Source organism: Taurulus bubalis, assembly GCF_910589615.1.
Source record: "Taurulus bubalis genome assembly, chromosome: 11".
Classification (NCBI taxonomy): domain Eukaryota; kingdom Metazoa; phylum Chordata; class Actinopteri; order Perciformes; family Cottidae; genus Taurulus; species Taurulus bubalis.
The window spans coordinates 7,979,760-8,007,603 of NC_136599.1; the positions used below are offsets into that span (position 1 = coordinate 7,979,760).

The 27,844-nt window shown below is 46.1% G+C and overlaps 1 protein-coding gene across 1 annotated transcript in view; it reads left to right on the top strand.

The window, feature by feature from the left end:
• Positions 1-567: 567 nt before the first annotated feature.
• The window catches only part of camta1a (calmodulin binding transcription activator 1a), a gene marked incomplete at both ends in the record, with an annotated part of 112,390 nt that continues 85,113 nt past the window's right edge, over positions 568-27,844 (top strand). The window contains one exon of the mRNA XM_079225619.1: positions 568-687. Coding sequence (XP_079081745.1) covers positions 568-687 — 120 coding nt within the window. The remainder of the gene's footprint in view (positions 688-27,844) is intronic.

The window sequence follows — 27,844 nt, forward strand, 5'->3', positions numbered from 1 at the left end:
ATATCGAAGTGGAAAGGCAGATTATCATCAAATAGTTACATTATATCATTATGAGCCTACAGGCTGTGGTCTGGTGGAGGGAGAATGAATTATGAATGGAGCGTAAGGGAGGATCTTCGTTCCCCCGAGGGACTTCCAACACCACAACTCATTTAAGTTGGATGAATCACAGATAAGGAAGGGAGCCCCCTCCCTCCCTCACGCTGCTTGCCTTACACACTGCCCTTCATGTAATTTACTCCGTGAGAAGAAGTGTCACTATAGCGGCTCGCAGCACACACACTTCTCATTGGGCGAAATGTATGCTGAAGGGTGCTTTGTTCATTGTCAAACTGTGCATACCAATGCTGAAAAACACCATAAAGAAGTCTTGTCATCTAAGTCACTGGTGCATTTTCTGCCTGGCGCAGACTCGTGTCGGGCCTCTTTGTACATCTCTAAAATGAGTCCCCGAGCTGTGCTGTAGCTTTGCCTAAAAATTCCTCTCATCTCATCTCATCTTTCTCTCTTTTTTGCTCTCCCTCTCTCTGCCCGGTCTCCCCCGGATCCAGGCCGCAGAATGGGTCGATGATATTGTACAATAGGAAGAAGGTGAAGTACAGAAAGGATGGCTACTGCTGGAAGAAGAGGAAAGACGGGAAGACCACACGGGAGGATCACATGAAGTTGAAAGTGCAGGGAGTCGAGGTGAGTGCGCTTACAAGAGTTTGGATTTAGAGGGAGTGAAGGGGGGGTGGGGGGGATGGGTGGGAGATGTGGGGCGGCCGAGAGCCAGCCTTCACCCTGACACAGACAAACACAGGTCCACAGTGAGCGTTCCCCTGACTGTAATGGAGACAGTCACATGCTGCAGTCGGCCCGTGTCTCCAAGGAGCCTTACCAAGAAACAATGCAGCACAACAATAGTTTTCCCTGGGAAGCCGGTGGAGTGGAACCAATTGTTTGTACCTTATTAAGGCTCTGGATGTTGCCTTTGCTCCAGAGAGCCTACATTAATCTTGCTGGCTCAAAGCAGTACTGTCGAGCCGGCGTTCCCTTACCTCACTCCACGTCACTCCGCATCCCAGCTGCTGCCATAAAGGGCCCAGATGTGGTCCGGCCCCCAGACTCGTTCGCCGCCTTTGCTTTTCAGCAGTGCTAAAGTTTGGGTTCGGCTCTCTTTCACATGATTGGCCACAAGGACAGATGCCGGAAGCACAGAAGTTGAAAACTGGAGAAGAGTTTGATTTCGGTCTCCTCTTCGTGTATGTGTGTCCACATGTACACACACACACACACACACACACACACACACACACACACACACACACAAATACGGTCACATAATTCACATACGCCTAACCACACACCTCAGGGAGTGGTGCTGTGAGTCTGTGTCACATAGTGAGACAAAGACAAAGCTCAGGCATTCTCCCAGCAGGCCCACTGCTCTCCGTTTGTACTCCTCCAGATATTTGTCACTCCAAGAAAATGGCCTCTTCATTCGCCTTGCCAGCTCAGTGTCCTCTCCAGTCCTGCAGTGGTTTGATAACCCGTTGGGACAACACACACATCCATCCTTTTGTACCGTTACGTTATTTTTCCAGTTTCTGACAGTCCAAACATAAATTGACATTGGGTTTTATTAACATGTGAATACAAATTATGTTCAGTAGTGTTTAGTGTGTCGGCTCTGACTTCCTCACAGAACACACGTTGTACAGAAAGGGGTTGGGAAAGGGATTCTACCCTGTGAGGTCTGGAGTCTTACATAAAGGGCCCAACGAATATGTCTTAATCAAATCCCACACTCATATAAAGTGCAGTATGTTTTTTGTTTCAACAACAGGATGAGGTCGTATTTGCCAATTTCACTTGTTTTTCTGGGGGTGAATTTTCTGTGTGAGGTCTTTTAGGATGTCACACCAGCTTCAGCTCTAGGTCAGGTTATAATGAAAGGTGGTGTCATGACTGACCCTTAAGTTCTGTCCTCAAAGTGTCCCTCCAAGAAGAGGCGAGGGGAGGTTTGATGTGGTAGAAGTTGAATCTAGAAGTTGTCTATTGAACTTAGCTTGCACAGTTATTATACTACTGTTTCCTCAAACCATTACTAAATCATGCATACGTGTTATATATGTTCTATAAATATATATATATATATATATATATATATATATATATATATATATATATATATATATATATATATATATATCTCTAAAGCTAGAAAGTGGCAACGAATGCCAGTTCAATTTGTCCCCACTGCTACCTTACTTCTGCTGTCTGCTACATCATTGCGGCCCACTTCAGCACTGTCCCCCCCCCCCCCACCCAACAGAATACTGTACTGTTTAACACTGTCCTATTTTCCAGCAGCAATGCTGGTCAATGCTCCAGAAAAGCAGCCATTTTTCTTTAAAGCAACTCTCAACTGGCACATCACAGCCACTGTATCTCCTCTCGGCCAGTGATAGCGCGTGTGCTCTTCTGTGGTCTCGTAGCTGTCACAATAGACGAGGAGAAACATGCTGTTTCAGTACAAAAATATCCAGACCTCTGTGACCAACTCATCTTTATGAAAATAATATTAAAAAAGACATTTCTTGGCAAGGCATAGCTGAAGAGATTCGCTCTTAAGGTGAGGACTCTCGTGAAATGCAACACAAAAGAATTGAATCCAGGACAGCGCTCCAGATTCCCTTCATATGCTACATGCTGTATACGCTGTGTGGTCCTGATGACTTGTCAAGGCGTGTCCGATGTGTACTTGGGCCGCGAAATGGAGCACATCATATGATGCATTGCTGGCGGTGAGGTCTGGATTTTAGCCAGACTGAAACACAAGCAACTCATGCTGGAAAACAGAAAGGTTATACAGCCCTTAAGTGTTTGGAGAACAAGCTTTTCTTTACATTCGAGTCGACACTTGACATGGACATTGAGTAATGCGCTGGTGACTATTACGGTATTTTATGTCCATCAGTAGCAATAAGAAGTCAGAGGCTGAGCTGCTGAATCACTAAACCTGCAGTGTGCAGTGTACAGTGTGCAACAACGTAAGATAAAGGATGCACTAAAGAGCAATCATCAAGAGTCACACACGTGAAGACGGATGGAGAGTTCACTCGGTGTGAGTCTCCATTCTGTGATTTTGCCGTGTGAGCTTCTGATATGTTGTAGCCAGTCTAATTTACCAGAGCTAATTGCTAATTGTGCTCAGCAGTGCAAGGTGTGAAGGTGAGCTTAGTGAAGTGAGAGAGAGAGAGAGAGAGAGAGCACATGTAGAAGCTGACTTATGGCTGCAAAGCCACATTGGATCATTGAAATTGCACCAAAAAACTTCTGCTATTTCACACACTGTACATAAGTGCACACATTGTCTGCGCTGAGTCACGCTGCTGTGACTGCGTGGTGTGTTCCTTGTGTTTTGTGTGCTCACATCCACATCTTGCAGCCTTGGAACACCTGAGTCATGTCCCCGATCGGCTCACCCCGCAAGACCGACGGAGAGAAGTGATCCATCACTGCTGTAAGCATCCTATGATGGGAACCATGACCCATAATGCACGGGCATGTTTACTGTAAGCACATCCAAATGGCTTGACCTTTGCCTTCTGTACAGGGAAAGTTTGAGGCCGCAGGAGAGGATGAAGATCGATCTCTTTCTGCTTGGTATTGTATTTAGATGGAGAGGGGAAAGATCCATTTGAATACATAATGCATACCATACCTTTCTTTACAAGGCAGAGCACAAACAGTTGACATAAGTTGAGCGTAACCTCAATTGTTTTACAAGGGAGTCTTTACATCCCTCATGCTCTGTTGTAGCTGCTCTGATTCCCCAGCCACCCAGTGCTTAATAGAGGTTCTGTGGTTATTACATGGGCCAGGTTTAGTGCACAGAGAGGACAAGCGCTGTGGGTAGTTCAGGCCCGTGATGTTCAGTGGCTCCGGCGAGAGAAAGGCTGCAAGTCCGGGAGCGAAGGCCCTTCTGGGGCCTGCTAGAGGCAGCCTAGCGTGGCATGAGTAGATGTCAGCGTGTGCTGCTGTCCTGTCTACTCCGCAGTGCTGGCTCAGCAGCCCGTGTAAACCGAGGCTCTACCCTCTTTCTCCCTCGATCTCGCCTTCCTCTTTCTCTCGTCGAGGGCCTTTCTCTCTTCCACCCTCCGTTTCCCTGTCTTTTTAATTCTTTGCCCGAGTTTTTTCATCGCGCCGCTCTCGACCCATCTCCCTTTCTCCTCGCTGCCCTTTCCTCCCCTCCCCACCTCTTCCTCCTCCACACTACCCTCCAAGTCCACAGTCCAGACGGACGGAACCTTGAGTTGGACGGTATTGCTCCCTGTTCCCTAAAATTGGAGCGCAGGGCATGTTGCGGCATTAGCGCTTAACAGGCCGTGAAATAGCAGCCTGCCTTTCTGACGTCTCCCCCATCACTCCAGGTGAGTTGGCCAGACGGCTGGATAAATGAGCGAGCAGCACCCCCCATCTACCAGTATGCATTTGGGGCACCGGAGGAGAGATGTCCATCAGTGATTATCTCACCACACCCTGCTCTTAACCAAGCTCAAGTTGTTCACCAGCTCCTGGCCACAGCCACACCTCCTAGGGGGATCCTTGCTTCCCCTGTGGTGAGGATGTCCGGTGGCTGTCTATCACTCAGGATCCTCGGCTACACCACATTTTTTGATAGGTTTCATTCTCACAGAGTGATGTCATCTTAATTCAGGCTGTAGGTCTCGGAGTATGCATAGCTCTAGCATCCCCTGGCTTCTCGCTGTGAAATAGCAGAGACCTCGAAACACATCTGCTTTGACTGACTGATATCCGCTCTGCTTCTTGTCGAGCTTCTCCCCCAATGTTACCTCTTCTCATCTTCTGATTAGCTGTTAACGTCGGCTTAACACCTCCATCTCCTCCCCCCCTTCTATCCCTTCTCCCCATTATTCCTAAGCTTTAATAAACTCCCTAAAATACGGATCGATTTTCTCTTAAGTGAAGGTGGCAGTGCCTCTGACTTATTTCATTACCACAGGCTAATTATACCGATTGAAATGAGCTTCTGCTCTTAAGGTGTGCTGTGCTGCTCTGCGCCTCTGCGCTCCCAAGACTTTAATGCCAATACAGTTCTCTACCAATTCCCTAAATCCCATTCCTGCCCCAGCTCAACCCCACCATCCCTTCACCCGGCCTTTTCACCCTCCACCACCTAAATAATCTGCCGGTGCGTCCTTAGCCCCCGTAACTTGTCATTTCATGTTGGATCCACCCTAATGTGTGATTTCAACTGTGCAACTGTGCAATGAAGGAAGGTAATGGAGCATGCTGGTGGCTCAATCGCTCTGTTCATTGATAATAATGAAGACAAATGTCAAAACATTAGTTGCTAATGTTGTAATGGAGTGGATGCTAGTGGATACGCGCTGGATGCCACAGCGCATTGGCTTTCAATATCACATGACCTTCAACATTTAACTCCTCTTTACTCGTCTTGCCCTTCATTTTTGCAGCAAAATCAAACACTGAAGATTTTTGTCCACCCCGAGCACATTCCTATCTTTATTCAAGCTTCATACCTTGTTTGTCTTGCTAGTCGAAACATGATTTGGGAGAACAATAGCGTTCCACACTTTCAACGCCACCTGAGTGGGTTGCGTTGGTAAATTGTCATCAAACTAGCTGCATATCTGTGGAATAGAGTTGCTTTGTGTGGCTGTTTGTGCTTTCAGGAGCAGGGGTAGCACTGATTTACAGATGCAGTGGTTGATACCACCAGATTGCGAGGCCAGATGTGAGAGGGCACTAAACAAGCCGTGTTTCTGAGAGGAGGTGACGCTGTGCATGCTCTCCCTCCAGCCCTCGCTCCAACTCAACTGTGAAATTAAGATCAGATTACTGATACAGGCAAATCCCCAAAGCAAAAAAAAAAGTTTTTATTTTCCATTTTTATTCAAACTTATAGGCTGTCTTTTCGACAGCAGTCAGCTGCCTGCGCTGTAAAGACAGTAAATCGATTACTGCTTCCATTGTCTTCTCTCTTCTCCCGGAGCCTGCTTTGTTTTTCTCTATTTTTTTTCTTTCTACTTTGCCTCGGAGCTCACACAGCTAGCTCTTCCTTTTTGAATTACCTGATTGTGGAGGAGTTAAGACCAATCTGTTTGCGATATTTCAAAGAACGGTTTCCATGGTTATAACTCTTAACCCTCTCCGCTCGTATACAGTACCAGTCATCGAGTGGTTGCATAGGCGCAGGAAGAATATGGTTTAGCTACGACAGGTTTGTCTCATGTATTCATGCTAATACAAGGTGAACATAAACTTGGGACGAGAGAACAGAAAATGCTTCATGGTATAATAATGAACAAATACACAGTGGATACTAATTCAAAGGCCTTTATTAGAAATTGCAGCATTTAGCTTTGGATGTTACCCTGCAAGGGAGGGAGGTGATGGAGCCAGGTATTCATTTTAGGTTGTGTGATTCACTTAAATTATTTTTTATCCAGCACAGTACATTAAAGCAGTAATCCCCTCTCCAGCATAATGGCTTAATGGGGGTTGTTATGTTGTTATTAGTGACTGAACCAAAGCCTTCCCACATGAACGCCTTACCCCCAGCACTGGGAGCGTCCACTTTACCCATGGTTTTCCTTAAAGACCACAGTAATTAGTTTTCCTCTCTTACTTCTTACAATTGTGAATCACTCAGCAGCAGTTAAGCCCTCAGTGTGCCTTTCACCTTTCGCCTTATCGCCATTTCAATCCAGCGGCCGGATTTGAGGGGCTAATTTTGGAAAAGTTTGCTGTAGGGAGCGGATGTATAATGGGCCTGTCAAAAAAAAAAAAAGTGCATTATCGACAGCTTCTGTTATTTATTTTACCACTTGTTGCCACATGTTATAGTGTTGTCGTAATGAGCCATCTCCTTGGGGGAGCCCCGGCTTTATTGTGAAGGGTCAGGAGGACATTTAGCAAAGAAAGCAGCCGAAGAAATATTAAAAATGGTGCAAAGCTTGAGGAATTTGACCTCCATTAAAAGACTGGCTTTATGAAAAGCTCCCCACTGCAGCTTCAGACCTTCCTCCTGGATGATTCCAGGCAAAAGGGGAGAACTGTCCAGCTGCTACACACACTTGTTTCCTCGCTCCAAACCAATTCAGAGGAATAATGGAGCTCAGTCAAAGTGGAGCTGACTGGAAGCCATATGACTGTTTTTATTCTGTGGGGACACTCTGCCACAACATCTTTTGAGACAGAAACAGGGATTCTTCTCAGTGCTTCACATGTCACTCATTATCTGTGTTCATACTGTTGGTGTACCAAATAAAGTGATTTTGCCAGCGTTTGATATATGTAACCCCCATGGGAGTAGCAGAGCAGAACCGACTCCAGATATGCAAAGCAGGGGCATGAGATTTGTAGAGAGGGTGAAGAAAACAGAGCACTGCAGGCAGTGAGCAGGCTTTGCATGACTCTATGGTTTGTGGTTTTTCTCCTTTTTGTTTTGGTCTCGTGAGCGAAACATAGATCCCTGGGCAACTCCTGGCCTGGCTTTTATGTAAATGAAAAACTTTCACCAAGGCTTCTACCGTTCCTCAGTTGCAGGCCCGAATGCTCTTCTGAGATCCATCCTGATCCGAATACAGCACCTCCAAGTGATACTGTGCACTGAAAGGGCCCACTCTGGTCTGGACCATTGATGGATTCAGTTGAATTCCAAGGTTGGAGTTCAAAGGAAAGCAAGTAGTTTAAGCATCCGCTCCCTTATGCCGGGGTGCGAGTTCTTTGCGAAATCTCTGTTTAATGATTTCCAACCAGCTTTTGGCTGGTTCACACATTTCACAGGCATTTCTACAGGTCAGGGTCAGCCGAGGCCTTGAGTATTGAGTTGAATCAAAGAGTGGTTTTCTATTCCTGAAAACCTGTGAAATGCATTATATAGATTGCTTGAAATGCCTCAGATAGCTCTTCAGGACATGCCTTTTACTGAATCTGCGCGTTTCCCTTTCTCCCCATCTGTCTTTATTGTGTTCCCTTTCCTCTCGTTCTCGCTCTATTTCTTACCCCCATCTGCTTCTTCCCTTTTTGAGAAAAGCCGCCTCCCCCAATGGTCTCCGTTAACGTGAGGCCACTCCTGTGGCGAAGGCAGACCCCCTATGTCAAGAGAAGCAGTTTCCTTCGTGCGCTGTGAGGCCTTTTGGCAGAACCGTCTCTTCTTTCCCCTGCTGGCTCTGGAACACTTGGTTCTTTTAATATCCGTCAGATGGCGAACGCAGCGCCGGTGTTTAGGATACTACTATACACCGAGGGGCAAGGGCTTTGAGGAGGATTCATCCAGTGACATTATCTCCTCTTTACTCACAAGCGCAGTACAGCTGGCCCCACAATTCCACAGGAGCTTTTTCTGCCACTACTGCAAAAAAAAAAATTTGTGTATTGACGTATGCAAAGAGACGAATTTGTTATACCCAAAGCGTCTCACTCATCGGCTACCTTTATCTTCCTTTTTTGCTTGGCTATTCATTCTGCTGGCTTGCTGCACATGGCCTATGTATTATTAAGCAGCAACACAGAGGTTTAGATGTAATGTGCTGCTGTGTTACATTTAATAGCTGCAAAATCAAAATGTAGCATTGCTCCAACATCCACTCTTCAAAGGAGGTATAATGAGTGGAGCTGCAAAGTTCAAAGAGAATGGTTAAGTGTTTGTATAGAATTATACAGGGTGAGCAACTGTGCTTTCCTCAGAGTGATATTGAAAGGTTTGATATTTTACATGAAAGGGTGCTAAAGAGGAGTTTAACACAGGAAACAGGTTTAACCCTTCTGCTTTGGGCAACAGAGGAATGACTAATCCAGATAAAAGTCTCCTCATTAATGCTCTTATCTTGTAAGTTTTGTCCGTCATAACTTTGTGTCCTCCTGCCTTCTGTCTCTCTTCTTGTATTTCTATTGCATTTCATATCTCTGATTCTATTCCTGGCTGTTACATAAGTGGTAACCTTGTTCTTTTCAAAGTATTCTGAATATATGTTCCCTTCCACATCCTATGCATCACGCACATCTTTTAGTTTCTGTTGATTTGGTTGTTGTTGTTGTTGTTGTTGTTGTTGTTGTGCGATGTATTTTCTGTTAATAGTGCTGAAATGAAAGGCAACAACAGACAGTTGTGGATTTCTATTGCACACTCAAATGTAGAGAGAGAGAATGAGTCATTTGGATAAGCCCAAGGGGGTGCTAAGCTGGTTCTGCATTGTGTGTCGACACCGGTCCCCTGTTAATGTCACTGCCACTAAATAATGACGCTTGCATGCAGACAGCTGCACTGACACACACACACACACACACACACACACACACACACACACACACACACACACACACACACACACACACACAAATTGCCTATATGGACATTTGTTCAGTTACATTGACCGAATCTCAGGGGAAAACAATATTGTTATTGTATGTATGTATGTATGCATGTATGTATGTATGTATGTATGTATGTATGTATGTATGTATGTATGTATGTATGTATGTATGTATGTATGTATATATGTGCCACATATGTGACTGAACTCCCAAACTGAACATACCCGTAAGCCGAGGTAGTAAAACCACAAGTCATAAATGGAGCCTGTTATTGCGAGAAAATTTAAGTTAAAAGATATCCCCCCCCAAAAAATATCCTATGTGATAGATGAAAATGGGAGAGATAAAAATGAATCAAAACGACTGTGGACTGTGGAAAATAAAAGACTGATGAAAAGGAGAGGAGAGAGCAAGAGAGGCTTAGAAGGTGGATGGATGGTGAGGGCGGAGGGAGGAGGGGGGGCGAGCGTTGAGAGGAGAGAGAAAGCCGGAATGAACGATATATAGCCCCTGGCAAACAGAAAACAATTGTTACACTGCCTCCCATAACCCACTTCAACCTTAAACAGCAGATTTTTTTCACTCAATTAATTTCTACACATTGGAGCAGGGGCCTTGGCTGAAGCGAGGCTTTTATGTGCTCCTGCAGCTACACTGCCTGTACACGTCTCTCTCTCTCTCTCTCTCTCTCTCTCTCTCTCTCTCTCTCTCTCTCTCTCTCTCGCTCTTTGTCTGATGCGTTCCTTATCTTTTTTTTTCTCCAGAAAATGAACATAGTGCATTTGAATGGACTGGAACACTTTGAGAGATGAATAAACAGCATATATTTTAAAAATAGCTCTCACACAAACAATTGATAAAAACTGTCCTTTGATTCTCTTGTAGGACAAGAAATGCCTTTTAACCTAATCAGTGTTATCAAAGGCGGTCATCTAGTGCCTCACGCAAACTTTGAAATATGACTTAAAAGTGCAATTATACGTTCCGCTGAATGTATTCCAGTGTTCAGGTCTCAAGTGATTTTCACCAGGCGTTACATGTAGATGTGAAAGACAGCGAGAACATCAAGGAAGTCAATCCCGTTGAGACGATTTCCAGGAAGTCGCCTAATGGAAGAACGAGATGTTCATACACAGGACTAATAACAATAATAACAACAACAAAAATAGCGATAGTAATGATAATAAGCGCACACACGCCGGAGCAAACCGGGCCATGGTGGCCCCTTTGTGGACAGCAGGTCGGTCTGCCTGAGGGCTGAGAGAGCAGGCAGAGACAGATGGACAGATAGATAGGGGAGGGCATGACTGAGCTGTGTCTGTGTGTGGTGAGTGAGGGCCAGTCGGAACAACATGAATCATGGCTCCAGTTGAGAGAGGAGGAGATCAGATCAATAACAGCCAAGAGGAGGGAGAAGAGCGAGAGGGAGAGAAAGAGGATGAAGGGAGGACACAGGAGGTGTTCATCACTGGACCACCCCGACTCCCAGCATGCCCACTTTTTCTTCTTTTTCCTCCTGCTGTACAGTTAATGCAATGTATCGAGCGGAAGCGCTGGTTCATTTTCTTGCTGAAAACTGAAACATAGATGCATGTAGATACAGACACTGTGGTCTATTGTGTAAGTAGGCCTTATTGATTATTCAAATAAAGTCAAACATGGCTACTCATGGTCCTCCATGATGCTTATGTGCTAATTTCACTTCAGCAAAGTGTCGACCGGCAATTAATCTAATCATTCACCCTTAAAGTGCATTTTTGAGTGTGCAGTTTTATCAGCTGAAAAGGGAAGCACTAAATGATGAATTCATCTCTCTTTACTCTTGAAGTCTTGAGGCGCTTGTTTGATTGTGCATGAGCACATTTAGTGTGCGTGCGTGAAAAGAGTGTAAGGGAGTGCAAAGGCTCAGCAGTGGTCATTTCTCATTAAGGGACCGGTGTGCCTGGGGAGAGGCCTGTTTTTACACAGTCGGTGTGTATGCTAGGAGCAGCAGCCACAGAGGTAGTGGCCAGTGTTGGAGTGGCTGTCTGGGTGTTTAAGCATGCTACACACACAAGTGTAAGATGGCCAAGCTCTCTTCCATTGTACTGTGGAATGGGCAAGCAATTTTTCTCATCCCTTCATTTTTTTTTATATAATTTGGTCGATAAAGGTGAAGGACGTTTCATCGCTATTTCTCTCCCCTCCCCCCCCCACCCCTCTCCCCCGACTCCCTCCTCCTCTGCTCTGTCTCAGAGTGAAATCCCGAGATAAAGCTCGGCGGCGCTCCATGTTTAATGGAGCTTAATCCCACAGATTTGAGATACGGAGCTGTGAGGTAATTCCCTCATGCCCATCTTCACTAACACAGAATGGCCATGTGACCACCTAATTCTGCCTCTTTGCTAGATACAGGCAGAAAGATAGGCAGGTGGACAACCGGACCACGAAAAGAACGTCACTCTGACAAGGACAAATGTTTTTTTGTGTGTTTTTTTTTCAAGGAATTCATCAGGAAAAGGGTTGTGCACTTCTCGGGATCACACAATGCTCACCATCTCATCTGCTGTAGAAAACATATTTTCTGCCATAATTTCCCCTCAACTGTGCCTCAGTAAAGACGTGGTCATCTTTACTTCGGCTGGTCAGTCCACCTCCCTCTTGATGGGGGATTTATAAATTAATCTGCAACACAGAGATAATTATGAGCCAAAGTGAGGAGTTTGGAGAGTCAGAAGTGAAAGCTTAGTGTCCAGAGACACTACTCCGGCCACAGAATCACGTCAGAGTTAAGAGGGTTGGCTGGCTTGAGACTTTTTGGAGAAGCCATGTGCTGGAAAGTATTATACCCACCAACAATCCTCCTTAAGTGATGAGCTGACAATATACTATTCACCCTGCCAGTGAAAATATTTTCAATCCGAGTGCATAAACCTCCCATGGCAGGCAATACGCCAAGCCCTCTTCTTCCATCTGACACTTTTTGTTTCAGAATAGCCACTGTGTGGTTCAATTTACCCCAAGACATGCCTGTCAGGCCCGCTTGACATGAGCAGCGTTGTCAGTGTGTAAAACAGTCCACATGGATAATTGCAGAGCAGCACTGGTTGTTAGTGAGGCTTGAGAGGAAGGACATGTGCATGTTTCCAAATATGTCTGTTTTTAATATACGCTAAAAAGGAAACGAGCAGCTCCTCTTATTTAATCAGTATCAGTATAAAGACTCTGTGGAATACATGCAACTCCCCACAGATTCCCCTGCCAGCTCTCATTCCACCTTTTTCTCCCTTCACCCATTGTTTTCCTCCCTTCTCTCCTTCATCATCTTCTGTCCTTCATCAACAACGTTCTCCAATCTTCTCCCGTCTCCTCCCCTCCCTCCTTCCGTTGCCTCTCAGGTATAAGACACCTAATTGTCATGGGAAGCAGAGGCAAACCGCAGGGCAAAAAACCCCACAGAAACACTGTATAGTTATTGCCCAAAACAAAAACAGCAGCAGCAATCAGAAAAGCCACACACAGGCATCAGGGTGTCAGTGTACTGGGGGCAGAAGCTGAATGTTCGGAGCTGTGTTTGTGGTTGTTTATGTGTGTGAGTGTATGTTTTTGGCAGGTGAGGGGGCACATCGTCCTTTATAGCTGCACTCTGTCTGGCACTGTCACTTCAAGGTCTCAATCGCTTGCCATTCTGGGCCCCAACCACTGCCAGCGCAACCGATCCACCTCTGCCAAGGTCCTCCTCCATCCCTCTGCTACTGCTCTTCTCTCTCCTCCTTTGCATAATTACCCAGGTAATTGTGGAGTAATTGACTGCATCACCTGCTCCTAGGAAGCTCTGGCATTGTTTAATAAACAGCTGGAATATGCGCCACATGTTGTTGGAGAGCGAGAGGAAGAACATATTGGGGTGGAGGTGGGAGGGCTGGAGATTGGGTGGAAAGAAGGTAGGAGGAGGACCGAAGAGAGCTGGGCGGCGAAGGAACGTCCACATGCTAATTTCCCGAACGCAGACGCACACATATAGCACTCTCTAGGCGAGACCTGAACTTGTTACGCAAGGTGAGCATATTATTGCCTCTGGAAAGATTGGCGAGGGAGAGGGTAATGAGAGCGGGAGATGGATAGATTTGAGAGACACAGGGAAGGGAAGAGGCAACAGAAAGTGAGTGAGGGGAAAGTTTTCGGCATGAGAGAACGAGACGGATAGACGGAAGACGGAGCGAAAAAGGGAGAGAGAGGGGTGAAGCGAGCCTCTCAGGGCTAATGACATTAAGGAGGTCTGATGAATCGACACCCGCTGAGTGTTATTGACGTCCCCTGAGCCTGCCCAGGCAGAGCCAGCCTCCCTGCCCGGGTATTGGCTAGCCCTGCTCCTCAATTAAACCGCCTGATTAGATTCCCTCGGTTGTGCCCTCTCACAGGGGTGAGCCGGGTGGCATGATGGATGTGATGGGCTGGATTATCAGCGAGGGGTGTCACCCGTGCCCCGCCTGGGGGGGCCACCAGACGATGGGTTTGACCGGTCGTCGCAGGGGGCGTGTAGGCGGGGAGGGCAGGAGGGCGCGGCGCCAGTCTCTTATTGAGGCTGTCAATCATCGCAGCTTACAAGATAGAGGCACAGAGATGCACAGGGGTAATTACTATTCCATCTCACTTGGCATCTAGATATATGAGGCTGTTCACAACCGCTGACCTCACATGGCAACCGTTTGCCATCTTTGAGATTGTTTGAGAAAGCTCTATTTGCATATCCTGTCCTTCATTCACTAATCCTTCAAAGAGGAACTCAAAATGGAACTGTGCTCAGGTACTGCAGATGCTGCAGGTTTTTTTTTATGTTCGTCTCGCTATTCGTTTACCAAAGTAAGTAGGGGGAAACTGCGTGATTCCTCATAGTTTAGCTTTGCGATCACCTGTGTTCCTACATTAGTCAGTAATGTAGAGGAGTGTGGGTAGGATGTGTCCTTAACCCTATTCTCTCCGTTTCCTGGTTGTGACAGTTTCTCACAACCATTCATCAACATCTTGGCTCTCGTGGCGCAAAAAAATGGGGCAAGTCAGGTAAGTGTCCCAATTCAGCAGTTTTGAAAGGCAGTAACTAATGATATCTCAGGAACGGGGTGCTGCTGCTGTTTCCCTGAGAACTTTCCTTCCACTTCCATTGTGTGTTTGTGTGGCTGGATAGCCAGCTAATGGCCTGTCTCTGATGAATTAGGGGGTCTGACACCTTGCAAACACACTCTCCCAAGGTCAGAGCAGTCCACAGATTACCATATTCGGAGGTTTTAACAATCTAACACAGCCTCAAGTCAGTCGGATGACAATTGAGTCGAGCACACAAGAAGATAAGGGAGTTGGAGGACGGGGGAGGGTTGATCCAGAGGAAGAAATTGCTTTTAAAGTGGAGAAAACCTGCAGTGATCTCCGCCGCTGATGTCCCCAACAGAGGCTGTGACGCCAAGTGTCCATTTGTGCATCCCTCTCAGTTAAGTCGCTCACGCAGTTGTTCACTCTACACTGTTATCCCTTCTCTTTATTGAAAAGCTGATATTCGACCCTCCACTCCGTGTTAAAGAGTCCTCTTACACCCGGGGAAGTGCTTAGTGAATGTGCTCTGCTGAAGCACTTCCATATTTCTTCACAATAGCACCAAGTTGTTTTCAAATACATTGTGATATAATGCCCCATTATGCCGTGTAACATATTGTATAATGCACTACATTGATTTACAACTGACTGTGGTCAATGTGTCAGCCTCGCTGTCAGGTGGACGCCGTCGCGAAGGCGTAGATCACATAATCCCCGTTGTTGTCGGCAAAAGGAGCGTTTAGAATAACACAACCAAATGCGGGGCGCAAACATTGACTCGTATATCGAAACAAAAATGCAGGCGTGCAAACACACGCGTGCACACGGAGGAATATGGTTACACATAAGGGCACACACACACTTGCCATATGTGTCTGCAGGGAGCTGGCTAAAATGTCAAGCAATGTGCATGGCTGCCTCCTGCCTCCTGTCGACACCTCTCTCCTTATTTCACAGCAGCACCTGGTGGTGACAAAGAGCACCGAGGAGAGAGCCTCCCCAGGAGAGGAGTCCACCCGTTCCCTCGAATACAACTCCCTCCGTCCCGTCATGTTCCACTCGCCCGTCAATCCAGCTCAGCTGCTTAATTTTACTTTGAATTGACAATGTTCGAGCCCCTGCCAAAGTTTGAGGGATTTTAGACATAGTACAGAAGCCAAGGAGCATAATGAATGAAAAGCCCCTTCCCAAATTGATTTCAAACTAAATCAAACCCTGGTATTCAATTATCTGCCAGAGCTGCCACTGAGGAACTTTAAAGTTGTATAGGCAGAGTGCGAGAGAAAAGAAGGAGGAGGGGAGAAAGTGAGGAAAGACGACGGTCGGAGCAGAATGCAAATGACTCCATCCCTGTGTGGTGTCAGAACAGGTGGCCCAGTGGTAGCGCTGGGGCTGATGAATGAGCTGTTGAAGTGGAGCCCATTGCTACCTCTAGCTAGTGGCAGCTCCAATTCTGCCTAGTTAAGCATTTGGCCTCGTCTGCCAGGAAGGCTTAATTGAAGGAATCATCACAGGGACTGGAACAGATCTGGTGTTACTGGGACCAAATTGTCTGTCTGCCTAAGCAGACTGTAACATCATAATAGTGTGACACTATCCATCCACTAATCACAAAAGTGTTTCATTACAGGACACCAGACCAGGAGCACATTCCTTTTAATTACGTTGCACCCAGTGTGCATTGCTTCGTTTCAGTCATAAGTTGAAGGATAATGCCGGTAGAATTTTATTTCCCTGTTGGCAGTTTTACCCATTAAAAGTCTAAACCCAACACTGTATTTTGCTGCAGTCAGAAGCTACTCCTTTATGATCTGTCCATGTAGATTACTGGCTCCCACTGTTGTTTAAAAAAATCCATTAAAAACAGCTCACAAAGACATACTGCTGCTCTGACTCATGTAATACATCATGTTGAAAGCACGTGTATTGCTGGTTTTCCTAACATGCCTTTATCACTCAGGTAATTACTGTTTTAGTATCATTTAATACAGTATTACACCTGCACTAGGAAGACAAAATGTCCCGTTCTTTTGTGACATTTACTTCTTCTTTTTTTTCCTCCCTTAATACAGTCCAACCGAACCCGCTGGACATTATTCACACCAGACAGGCAGACCACGAGGCAGGGAGCAGAAGGAACATACACTGATTGGTTTATCTAAGCAGAGACCAGTGACTTTTTTATTGTATCAGAGAGGGAGGGTAATTATTGGTAAATTACAAAAACCTGTCCTGTCAGCGATATCAAGCAGAAACCAATCAAGTCATTGACACGGCGATTGTGTTCCAAAAAACAAGTAGCCTTTGGCCCTCTGCCGCACCTGCGCACAGTGTATCGAATGTTTGGCCTAACTAATGAACGACTAAATGCAATTATAACGTAGTATCTCTAAAATTAGGCCTGCCATGGTGTTAATTACATAATTACTGAAGATGTCAGCCCTATGCGGGAGGGTGGAGTGTCAGTGGAGAGCGTGGAGCACGCGGGGAGGGAGGTGGCTTTGCTTTCAACGATGAACTATAGACGCTTCTTTGATTCATGATGCCGGCTTTGTGGAAAATATCGCCTTTGCCAAGTTAATTTTGAAAAGGCCAGCATATTTGGGCCGAGACAATCAGCCTGACCTTTCTGAGAACAACCCCTAGTTTTCACTCTTTCACCTCTTTTCTTTTCTCCTTTTCTTTATTTCCTTTCCCGCCTCTCTTTCGTCTGCCTTTCTTTCTCCCCGTCTCTTTTTCACTCTGCTTTCTCTCCTCCCTCTGTTCGCTGGGGCCCGACATGCACGTCCTTGACAGCCGCGTCTGCTAATAGAGACCGCCATTGTTTATCAACACATCCCGCTGATGAAGCGGCCTCCCCGCTTCTGATGGGATATTTGTACAAATTTATTGGAGGCTGCCTCTATTAGACGCGGGCCTTTGCTAGGAAACAAGTGCGCCGCTAGTGCAGACTGACAATCGTATTCTCCTGCTTGTGTACTTCACTAATCAAGGCGACGCAGATGACTTTGCCGTTGTTCTCTGCCCAGTTATATCATGCAGATGATTGGAATATCAATTCATTCCACACTTGCGGCCTCGTGGCTAATTTGCAACGGCTGTATATCAATTGTGTCATGAGAATGTGGAGCCATATTTCCCCTTACAGAGAATATGGAGCAGCATTTGTCATTCGCGTTGCAACGTGCACCTCTCCCTGGTGCCGTTGGGTATGGAAAGTGAGGCTGTGTGAGTGGAAGTTAGTGTTAATGTATTTATGTTGCGTGTGTTCGGGAGTGTTTGTTACTAGGATCAGAGGACGCAGACTGATAGGGTACGATGGAGCGGGGGGGTGGGGGGGAGGGCGTCCCAAACGAGACGCAGATGAGAAGCCATGCTGAATAATCATGTCCCATCACCACTCTGCCACAGACAGAGAGGGGTCTCCATCACAGCTGTTTCAGCCCAGACACAAACCCCACCATCCCCCGTCCTTTGCCTCCCTCCCCCCCCACCTCTCTCCCCCCGTCCACCTGTCCCACGTCAGCACCACCAGCCGAACAAACTCTGACGAGACTTTTCCAGGAACTGAAAATAGTTTACCTCCTCCCCTGTTCGCTGTTATACTTCCACCCGCTGCCTCCTGCCTCGGTAGTCTGCTGTTTTCACAGGAAATTAGCCAGACGTCCCCCGAGGTGGATCCCGTGCATAGCAAGATATCTGCCTGTCAAGGTGTTCTACGCCTTCTGCATTCATTTGCTGCTCACTGTCTCTTTCACTCTCTGCTCCCCCACTATCTTCTCCCCCTCCATCTGAACCCTGCAACTGCGCTCGAAAAGAAATGTGAGTTTAAAAGCTTCGTCTGAACCGCAGCAATGTGTTTTTTCCTTTGCTTTATCCAAAACAAGTATTCCTTTTTCATCATGGACATCTGTGAGTATGTCTTTTGAGATTATTTGTTTATTAAGATACCAGTGCAGCCATGTTCTTGTCACGCTAAACAGGTTGTTGGAGCTGTAATATTAGGGTGCTGCCTTTGAACCCCATGTTATGCTCTAAACCTTATTATGCATCACTCTCAAAAGGAATGATTGTTCTGCCCTGAGCTGGTCCTGCCTGGTCCCCGGCTTCGCCATGGGTATCAGAACTTAACAATTCTTTGACCTGAGGCACTGTATTTATCACAAGCTGGTTTTATGACCCCATAAAACAGTCCCTTGACGAATTTGATAGACTTATGAAAACATTTCCATCCAAACGGGTCTTAAAGGTTTCAGAGGGACAGACGTATACAGTAACTTTCTCCATCACCACATTCTGCCCGAGGCGAGCCTGTAAACTAGTCGTAGCACTTCATGCCATTCTTGTTCGGCGGGGTTTGTGTGCGCTCCCAGTTAAAAGAACGGTTCCATGAACTGAATATGAAGTTGTGCATTGACTGATGAGCAGCCTTTTAAGTTGCCTTAAGTTTAGTGATTGTTCTGCTTCCGCGAACCACTTATTTTCTGCAACTCTTTTTTTTTTGGACCGTCGTGTTGGTTCATACTGGTGTGCCCATTTTTCCCCCGAGTGGTTATAGGTGGCCGAGGACAGTTGTGTCCAAGTAGTGGAGTTAGTCATTGAAATGGGTCAGACAGTGGCCCTTATTTCCTCCTATACATGAGAACAGAAGGTGGACGTCAGTCACTCTAGGGGAGCCCAGGGAGAAGCTGCTGCACCTCTCGGGATCTGTCCCCAGTAAAGAATTGCTGAAACAGGAAATTCAGTGGCCCAAGACTTCTGCAACACAAAGGACTGTCCTCCTGCTCTGGCACTCGGGGGACGCAGTCAGCAAAGTGCCTCTTACAGCCAAAGACCAGAGCACTGACTTCATTGTGTGTCTTTTATGCTCTTAGTGGCTCTGCCCCGCTTTTGCTTCTTTTTTTAAAAATGTATTTTGTATTTGTTCAACACATGTAGACACTTGAGAGGTGCAAGTGAAGATTAGTGTGCCAGTGAAGTGAAGGATAGTACCCATTTGTGGATGCCTGACACAGCATCTTACAATTTCTCATTAAAGGCCCATGATTGGCTGAGAAGGCGAAGAAAAAATAAGTCTGTCGTCTCGTTTTGGTGCAATGGACAAAAGACTGAACCCAAATTGACAAAGTCTGCCCATGACATCAAACCTTTTTAAGGTGCAACAATCTCAGCCGATTTGTCGTCTAAACTGATCACGGGAAAGATTATGCGGTTCCCTAACAGGGTGGATATTACAGCAGCTGTATTATGTGGGCTAGTCGTGGACAGGTAGATCACACTGCTGGGATAAATAAGCCCTCTCTGCAGCACTACACCTCCTCAGTTCAAGGATACAACCATCACTAATCCACTGAATGAGTGCGTTGACCACTCAGCCTTGCTCTTCAATGCATTTACTCCACATTTTCAGGCAAAGGGAGAAAGTGACAACCACAGAAGAGTGGAGTGGCGCTGATACATGTACAACACATGATTCAATGACAAGGCTGACTGCCAGAGCGAGGAGGTAGGAAGCGAGGGAAGGGGGGGCTTTGGAGTCTCCCGTGAGCTTACACCTCCTTATTCTGTTGCTTGGCCCATGAAATATTAACAGTGGCTGCCTCCCCTCTGAATAAGCCAATAGAGTAGTAAAGGGTAAGGTCTGCCTCACATGGTGTTTAATGCATGCCCCTTAGGGCCTCAGCTTGGTCTGAAAAATAGGGCCTTTTCTCTAGCTCTTACCTTCACTCTGGTCGCCCCTTTTTTATTTCTATTTTTTTTCTGTCTTTCTGTCTGGCTTTTTCATTTGCCCTAATCGAAGGAGAGAGAAAGAGAGAGACAAACAGTGTAGCAGAGAGCAAGAAAGAAGCGAGAGAGATGGTGAGCGGAGTGGGATTCAGGGGGCTTAACGTTATCAGATGGCCGGTGCGTCGGCTCCTCAGCCTGTTGTCTGTCCTCTAGCTGTGCTTTTCCACCATGTGCTGAGAGGAAATGGTTGTTCTGTGGCGATCTCTGTTTTATGAGGCATGCAGGTGCTTTCTCATCTGTTCGTTGCTTTTCACACCAACACCATCACTGTCTTTCCCTGCAGAACAGCAGACCCATTAAAAAGATAACTGTACGAAAAAAAAAACAACAGGAAGCATGAATAAATGAAACAGATGCTTAGATATCTGTTTTTAATGGTGGATTGGGCCGTTGTGATGTCCTCTGATTCACTTTAAAGACAACCTTCAAAGCCACCACATTGGTCAAAAGATGATGCATTTTACTGTCTAGTACACCACGGCTGGGAAGTCTGACAGCGACAATAACGTAGCCGAGGTGTTTCCCCGTTTCCATCCAACACACTTGCACAGCAGTTATTTCTTAATCCACAGCCATCTGGCTGTAGATGATTGAGCGCCTTTCCAGAGCATCTTGCAGTACGTCCACTTGTACCGCAGAGTACAAAAAAAACATTCCAATTTAATTAAACTGAAAGACTATCATTAGGGCTCTTAACGATGATTAATGTCTAAATAATAATAACATTTATGAAGTATTAGGGAATTAGAGTTCTCGTTGGATATGAAATTATTCTTTCTGTTCAGGTGCAAGACATTGTTATAACAAATGGCAACCCTCATTATTCAAATCATTGGCTCCTGGGTTAGAGATTCAGACAGATCGGGAATCCATTTTATCTCCAAGTTTACTCTCCGCTGGATTCTTTCTTCTTCGAAAAACTTTAAAACGTTTCGCCATCCACTCAGCCCTGAAAGCCGCTGACAACAAACTCTTTGTAGTTTTCTTCCTGTTGACTTATTTCCGTACTTTTCTCCCCGTGTTAAAACAAATGACAACTGCTGGAAGCAAAAAGAGAGAAAAAAAAGGAGCTGAAAAGTTGACATTTAGCTTAAATGGAGGTGGAATGGGCCGCAGGGATGCAGCTGTAACGATGCAGGGGAGACAAGGGCTTCTTCTCTCTTCCCGTCCCGCTAAAACAAGATTTATGACCTCACGAATACCATCATATTTTAGAAGCTGATGTACACTGTGGGTGGTTTATCTGGGATTGAGGGCTTTGCTGTTGAGCCCATCACTGTGGCGCTTCTTTGACTCACAGCGGCAACATGCAACAAGAGGCAACAAAAGGAAAACTGTTTTATTGGTCTGTGAAATCTCAGTACAAGTCTGCCACAAGGCACATTTATTTCCCCCCTACAAATATGAGCATTCGTATGCAAATGTCCTGATAGAATCTCAGACAAAAGGGAAGTCAAAACGAAGGTTGGGGGGATGAACGAACAAAATAACAACTTAAAAGTCAACTTCTCTGTTAAATTCCTCCTCGCACGTTATCCATTTTTTCCTGCAGGCGCGTGGGGAGTCATAGAGCAATGATTGAGAGATCTTATATTATTCATCTCTGCCCCCTGCTTTGCGTGTCATTGCTATACCCTCTTGCTCTTCCCTCACTACTTTCCTCTGGCAGTGTAATTGACAGACCTCAGCAGTTAAGACCTCCAACAGCTCTTTCTTCATTTGGAGACACTTTGTCGGTTTTAATCAGGCTTTTAATTGGCAGGCTGGCAGTGGTGAGTGGCACCAGGGGCTGGGGCATAGAGGCGACACTGACTTTCCCGAGATACCATTCTTGCTCCAAACCTCCCCACTCCCTGTTCTCGCTCCATTCTTATCCTTTTTTCTTCTTATCTGTCCCTTTTAGTTTCTTTCTCCCACTCCACCTCATTCCAGCTCCTATTTACTCGTAGGCCCTCCAATATGAAGTCACAAATCAATATGTTTACGCTCCTACTCTGTGTTTTCACTCATATCGTTGTGCTATAACTCACAGAAACACTCAAGCGCAGCGTTTAAACGGCGATTAAATGAGTGTGCTGATGGCATTACTGATATACCAGACATGGAATCATCCCGACCACAACACCTTGCCTTCTCTTTATCGTGCGCTGTTAAGAGTGTGACCGCTGAGGGCGGATCCTGTGGGCTCTTATGAGTTGCGTTTGAAGTCGTCTGGTTTGTGTGGCTGATTTTTTTTTTTTACGCCTATACGGCAGTCGGGTACAATGCCAGTATGTGCCGGGCTGCTGCCAGTGTTGCTGAATCTAGGACACCAGGACTCTTGTCTGAGATTCTCCCTCCTGCTGAGGTGTTAGTTATGCCAGGGGACAAGCCAGAGCGGATTGAAAAAGAGCGCAAAGAAAAAGGTGGTGGGAGGTAGGGGGAGTAGAGATAGAAAGAGAAAATGTCCCAGAATTCTTTGTCAGAATCCTTTGTTGACAGCCCTGCTTTTGAGCCTGGCACAGCAAAGCCTTGAATTGTCTGTCAGTATTGCTAAGGCCCGCCCCTCTGCTAGTTTAGCCGTATCTCGCCGTGTATAGACGTTGTGTACTCGTGCGTCTGTGTCAAAGTACAAGCACCGGCTGAAAGAAAAGAAAAAAAAAAAAACCTCTCCATAATCAACAAGCATCCTGTGTATTTGCCAGGCCAATTAAGAGTCATTCATTTGCTAATGAAGGCCCTGTTGAGGTCTAAACTGCTCCTCGGGGCATGCAGACATGCAGTCAGCGCACACGCAGCCCTCAGCAAAGCTCGGCGACACCAACGCAGTCATCAGTCTGTACCCGCCTCTGCACGCGCGTCTCGCACTGCCCACTCAGCACATCTCACCAGCAGCCCCTTAACAGTAAAAAGTATAATTGAATTCATTATTTCCTGTTTTATGACTTGTTCCGCTGTGGTTTTAATTTGTCCTGTAAAAGATGAGGCAGGCAGGCACGCAGGCAGGCAGGCCGTTCTTCCTGCCTTAAATTCCCTCCAGTTCCCCCTCTCTCCGGCTCCCTCGTTCTTCCACCGAGCTCGGGGTTTTATGAGGCGGGGGTCTCCTGTGTCGTGGGAGCCGTCTCTACCGCTAATCAACTCCTCAAGGTTGCTACCTCCGTGCCGTGCGAGGCGGAGGTAGAGATGTGCTGCCAAATCGCGCGCCTAGCTACCTCTTTAATGGGCTAACTGCTTGACCTTCAGGATGACTCCACCCTAACTCCGCTCTGAAGAGATGGCCCATCTGTGTATTGATTTAGTCATGAGAATATAATCTGAAAAACATTTCTGTCAATATTTCCTCCCCCGCCTTCAGCTTCCTGGGGAGAGATGATGTTCAGCACAAGTGCAAGGTTATCAGCAGCATCTCTGTGTTTGCTGAAGACGCACTGTATTTTTTGTGTGATAAGGAGCTTTTATTTAAGACTTTCTTAGACACTGACTTGGCAGAGCTGTTGTACAGTCAGGGCCTCTGGGCTCCTCACTTTGGCCCCAATGATTGCAGACGACTGCTCTGCTGCCAGCAGCGGCTGCCTTACCTGTTCCCCTGACTACAGAGACTTTCTACATGTTCCCCTCCCTCTTCCTCCCCCTCACCATCCTTTTTTTCCGCCTTATTTTCTTGTGTCAATACATCCGTTTATTCATCATTTGTTCATTTTGGAGTAAGCTCAAGGTTTCTGCTGGGCGGGTTTCCTCTTTTGTCGGAGGGCTGACCCCCTTTTTCGAATTCTGACCGCAGCAGATTCAAAGCAACGCTGGCGGGACTGAGCGCACCACGTCACACTGTTATTCAAGAGCAGAAAAGAGCTCCATGGTAACATGTTATGCCACCTTGACAACTCAATGACTGTAAGCTCATTTGACTTTGCATGACCTTGAGCATGAATGAGATCTCTCCTCGTTTTTTTTCCCGTCATTGTCGAATTTGGCATTGGCGTGAACGTGTATTACATCTTTAGTCAAAGTGATTTCTTTGCTTTTCACCATCATTACGAAGATTTCTGACTTTTGGCACAGTTTGCTGCCATCACGGGGGTGGACACTTGTACCAAGCTATCCACAGGCGCTTTGACTCGTGGAGCAGATGTGGTTTGTGTTTTAACATTGGTGGGATGTAACAGTTTAATTTCATGGTGTCAACATAGAATTGGAATCAGATCATAAAGCATTATGGCACTTGCACGGAGAGGAACAGCGCTGTAAATCGGCAGAGTGCACTTCTGGCTCAGATGGAGTCAGATCTATTGTGCATTTTTAGTACATATGTGTTAAGTGGTTGGGGTGAGTGTCAGTGATGACGATAATGATAATAACAGGCAATGTACCATGTATTCATCTGTTTGTCTTAAAAACTCAATTTGGCAGAAACGCGTGGTGAGACATTTTGAAATGCATGAGAAATACAGCAGGAGCGACCGACAAGAAAAGATCCTGTATCTTATGCAATTTTGGGAATGTAGGCCACCTTGGGGGTAAATGTAGGTCTTCCTTTGTTCCTGCTGTGTGTGTGTGTGTGTGTGTGTGTGTGTGTGTGTGTGTGTGTGTGTGTGTGTGTGTGTGTGTGTGTGTGTGTGTGTGTGTGTGTGTGTGTGTGTGTGTGTGTGTGTGTGTGTGGGTCGAGCTCTGATGATGTCATATGCAGTTGTTTCTATAGCAGGATCCTTGGTGGGCGGCCGGGTCTGGCATGGAGGTACGGGTGTATTTGGTGGGTCTCCCGTAGCCACAGTGCTGTCAGCAGTCTCCTCACATCATTATCTGGCTATAGGGGAGAAAAAAAAATGCTCTGGCTTGTTTGTAATTCTTTAAACTGTCTGAGATAGCAGATTGGAAGGACAATGGCATGTGAAATGTGCGGCCGAAGGCAACCTCACATACCGTCTACATACGGTGACTCAGACTAGTGCTGTGATATCACTGAGATCCAGCAAAACCCTAAATATAGTACTGCAGGGATGACGTATGTTTGTAGCATCACACAGGTTCCCTCGACAAAAGAGCCGATGGGATTTTTTCCCCCACTGCATTTTGGATTATTGCAGGAAATAAGCTCTGTGACAAACAAACGTTTATCATAGTAACACGTTTTGTTTAGCGAGATAATCTTCACAAATCTTCACCACTTTTTCCCCCCATCTTGAAACGCAAATGCAATCACCAGAAGTTAAAAGCTAACATGAGCGCATGAACAAACTACACCACTGAGCTAAAGGTGGAGTAGTGCATGGCGTGATAATGTTTAGTCTCACTTGGCAACAAGACATGTAAAAGCGTCTAAATTACATATTTGATCTTGCAGAACACACATTTAAAGGTATTTCTTTTTATGATTTTAGGGCATTCCTGCAGCACTCTACACAGACTGAGATAAGCGTTGTGTCAGAACGAGACAGAAACACATTTAGGGAAGAAGCTCTACTGCTATTCCAACAGAAAGCATCCCATTGCATCACTGAGTAAATGGGGGTGTTTATAGTTGTTAAACTTAGAACCGCACTTGGTGACACTACCTTATCCTATAAGTGTGGGGTTACATTTGTGCATTGTGTGACATGCAAGCACCGTCAGCATCTGCCTTAAGATCCTTAGTACTGTTGGGCAGATTGTATTAAGAGACAGTACAATGAAGAAAAAAAGAGAAGCTCTGTGCAATGTGCATTTGAGGAGCTTTGGAGGGAGGGAGGTGTTTTGAACACATGCCTGGCACGTACGACTCAGCCGAGCAAAAGAGCTTTGTATCCTCCTCACCAGGGGAAATAAAGAGAAGGTGAGACAAAAAAACTTTTCCATCGCTCCAGGCTACTGTTACCTGGCAGCCGCCAAGGAATTTAAAATATCATTCTGCAGCTGCATATATTCTAGATCTCGGCGAAAGACACACACACATTTACACACTTACATGCACACAGCATGTCAAACCTTCAGGAATACACCACATAGAGAGAGAGAGAGAGGGAGAGAGAGAAGGAGACTCCTACCAGGCCTCAGGCAGCAGGAGGTGGTGGCTGTTGTTTTGGACGTTGTTTCTATGTCAAAAAAAATGATGATGTTAGTTTCTCACTGTCACTAAGGCTGCTGCCTCTTTGACTCCCCGCCATTTGCATAGGCAACGTTATTCCACCAGGAAATATGGGGCAGTTTTAAGAAAACTCCACTTTGGTGAGGCGGGCATAGGAAAGGCGGGCGGAGGAGAGTAAGTGATAGTGATGGACGGTGTGATATAAATAGAAGTGGTGATGGCAGGATAATGCATGGCTCTTTCTGCCGGGCCGAGGTTCAGGCCTGTCAGTGAGACGAGGAGGAGAGGGAGGAAGGGAGAGAGAGAGAGAGAGGAAGGGGGGGAGGAGGGTGTCTTTTCCAGGTCACTCTGGGCTCCTATAGGGGCAGGAAGAACCCTTGATTAATTATGATCATTATTATCATCATCATGGCCAGGGGCATTAATCACAGCCGTGTCAGAGCGAGGACCGGACAGGGGGTCCGGAGGAGAGCGGGGAGAGGGAGCGGCTCTTATAGTGGACATGTTGGCATGTTAGACACGCCCCTATCCCAGTGCCCCTCGCATGTGTCAGTGCTCAACATCCATATGTCCACTGTCAGCCCAGCATCTATCAAGGGTAGGCTCGTTCAATCCGGTCAGCTCCCACTGCTCCGAAACAAACTGACTAAACGCAGGGTGATCAATGATGGCGCTTTACTTGAACTACATGCCAATAAAGCCAGCCAAGTATGAATTGAGTGCAGCTAAGCTGACAGCTAGTAGACTCTCCGGAAGGAAACATTGTTTGTCAGGACATCCGTCTTTAAACTGTAATGAGCGGTTATGACAAGTTGTGTCAGCGTCTAAAAATGCAGTGTGAGGTTCAGGTACAGATACTCTAAATACACACAACTCTGTATTGATCTTCTTCTGTTTTTGAAAGCCATAAACAGATTTTTACCCTGTGGGAATCCTTGACCATCTCGTGTTTCAAGATTCAGTGAGATAAGGACAGTTTTTTTTTTTTTACGTTTTAACAATGACAATAGCTATTGTCAAATACGCACAAAGATATTGATTTGTGTGTCAAAATCTAGCTTCCCGGGCACATATGTGTTGTGCGTCACTTTGTACGAGTGTTCTGAAAGGTGCGACGCTAAAGTATATAAAAGTTTCAATACACGGGGAAAAATATGATGATGTAAAAAAAAAAAAAAAAATTCACTTGCATGTTGCCCTTTCATCATCTTTTGCTTTTTACTCTCAATTTTCTTCAACTGACTTTTTTTTCTTTCCCCCTGCCTGCCGTCTATTTTTCACCTTCACATCTCCCACATCCTCTCTGTGTGCCGCACATAATGATGGACAGCTCCACGCAGCCATGACAACCGTGAGCCGGGACGTGTTCGTCGCCAGCCAGCCGGCGACGCTGGGCACTCCGCTCTTTGGAAGACGTCGCTCTGACTTTTATGAATACATGTACACAGCTCAGAGCGGCGGCGGATTTGTCTTTATAAGTCTGGGTGACACGTCCGCAGCGGCCCCACTTCATTTATTCCACTTGCGTAGATTAAGGCTGGCATTACAAGTAAGGTCACACCATGCATCAATGTTACCTCGACACCACGGCGCTGCTGAGCG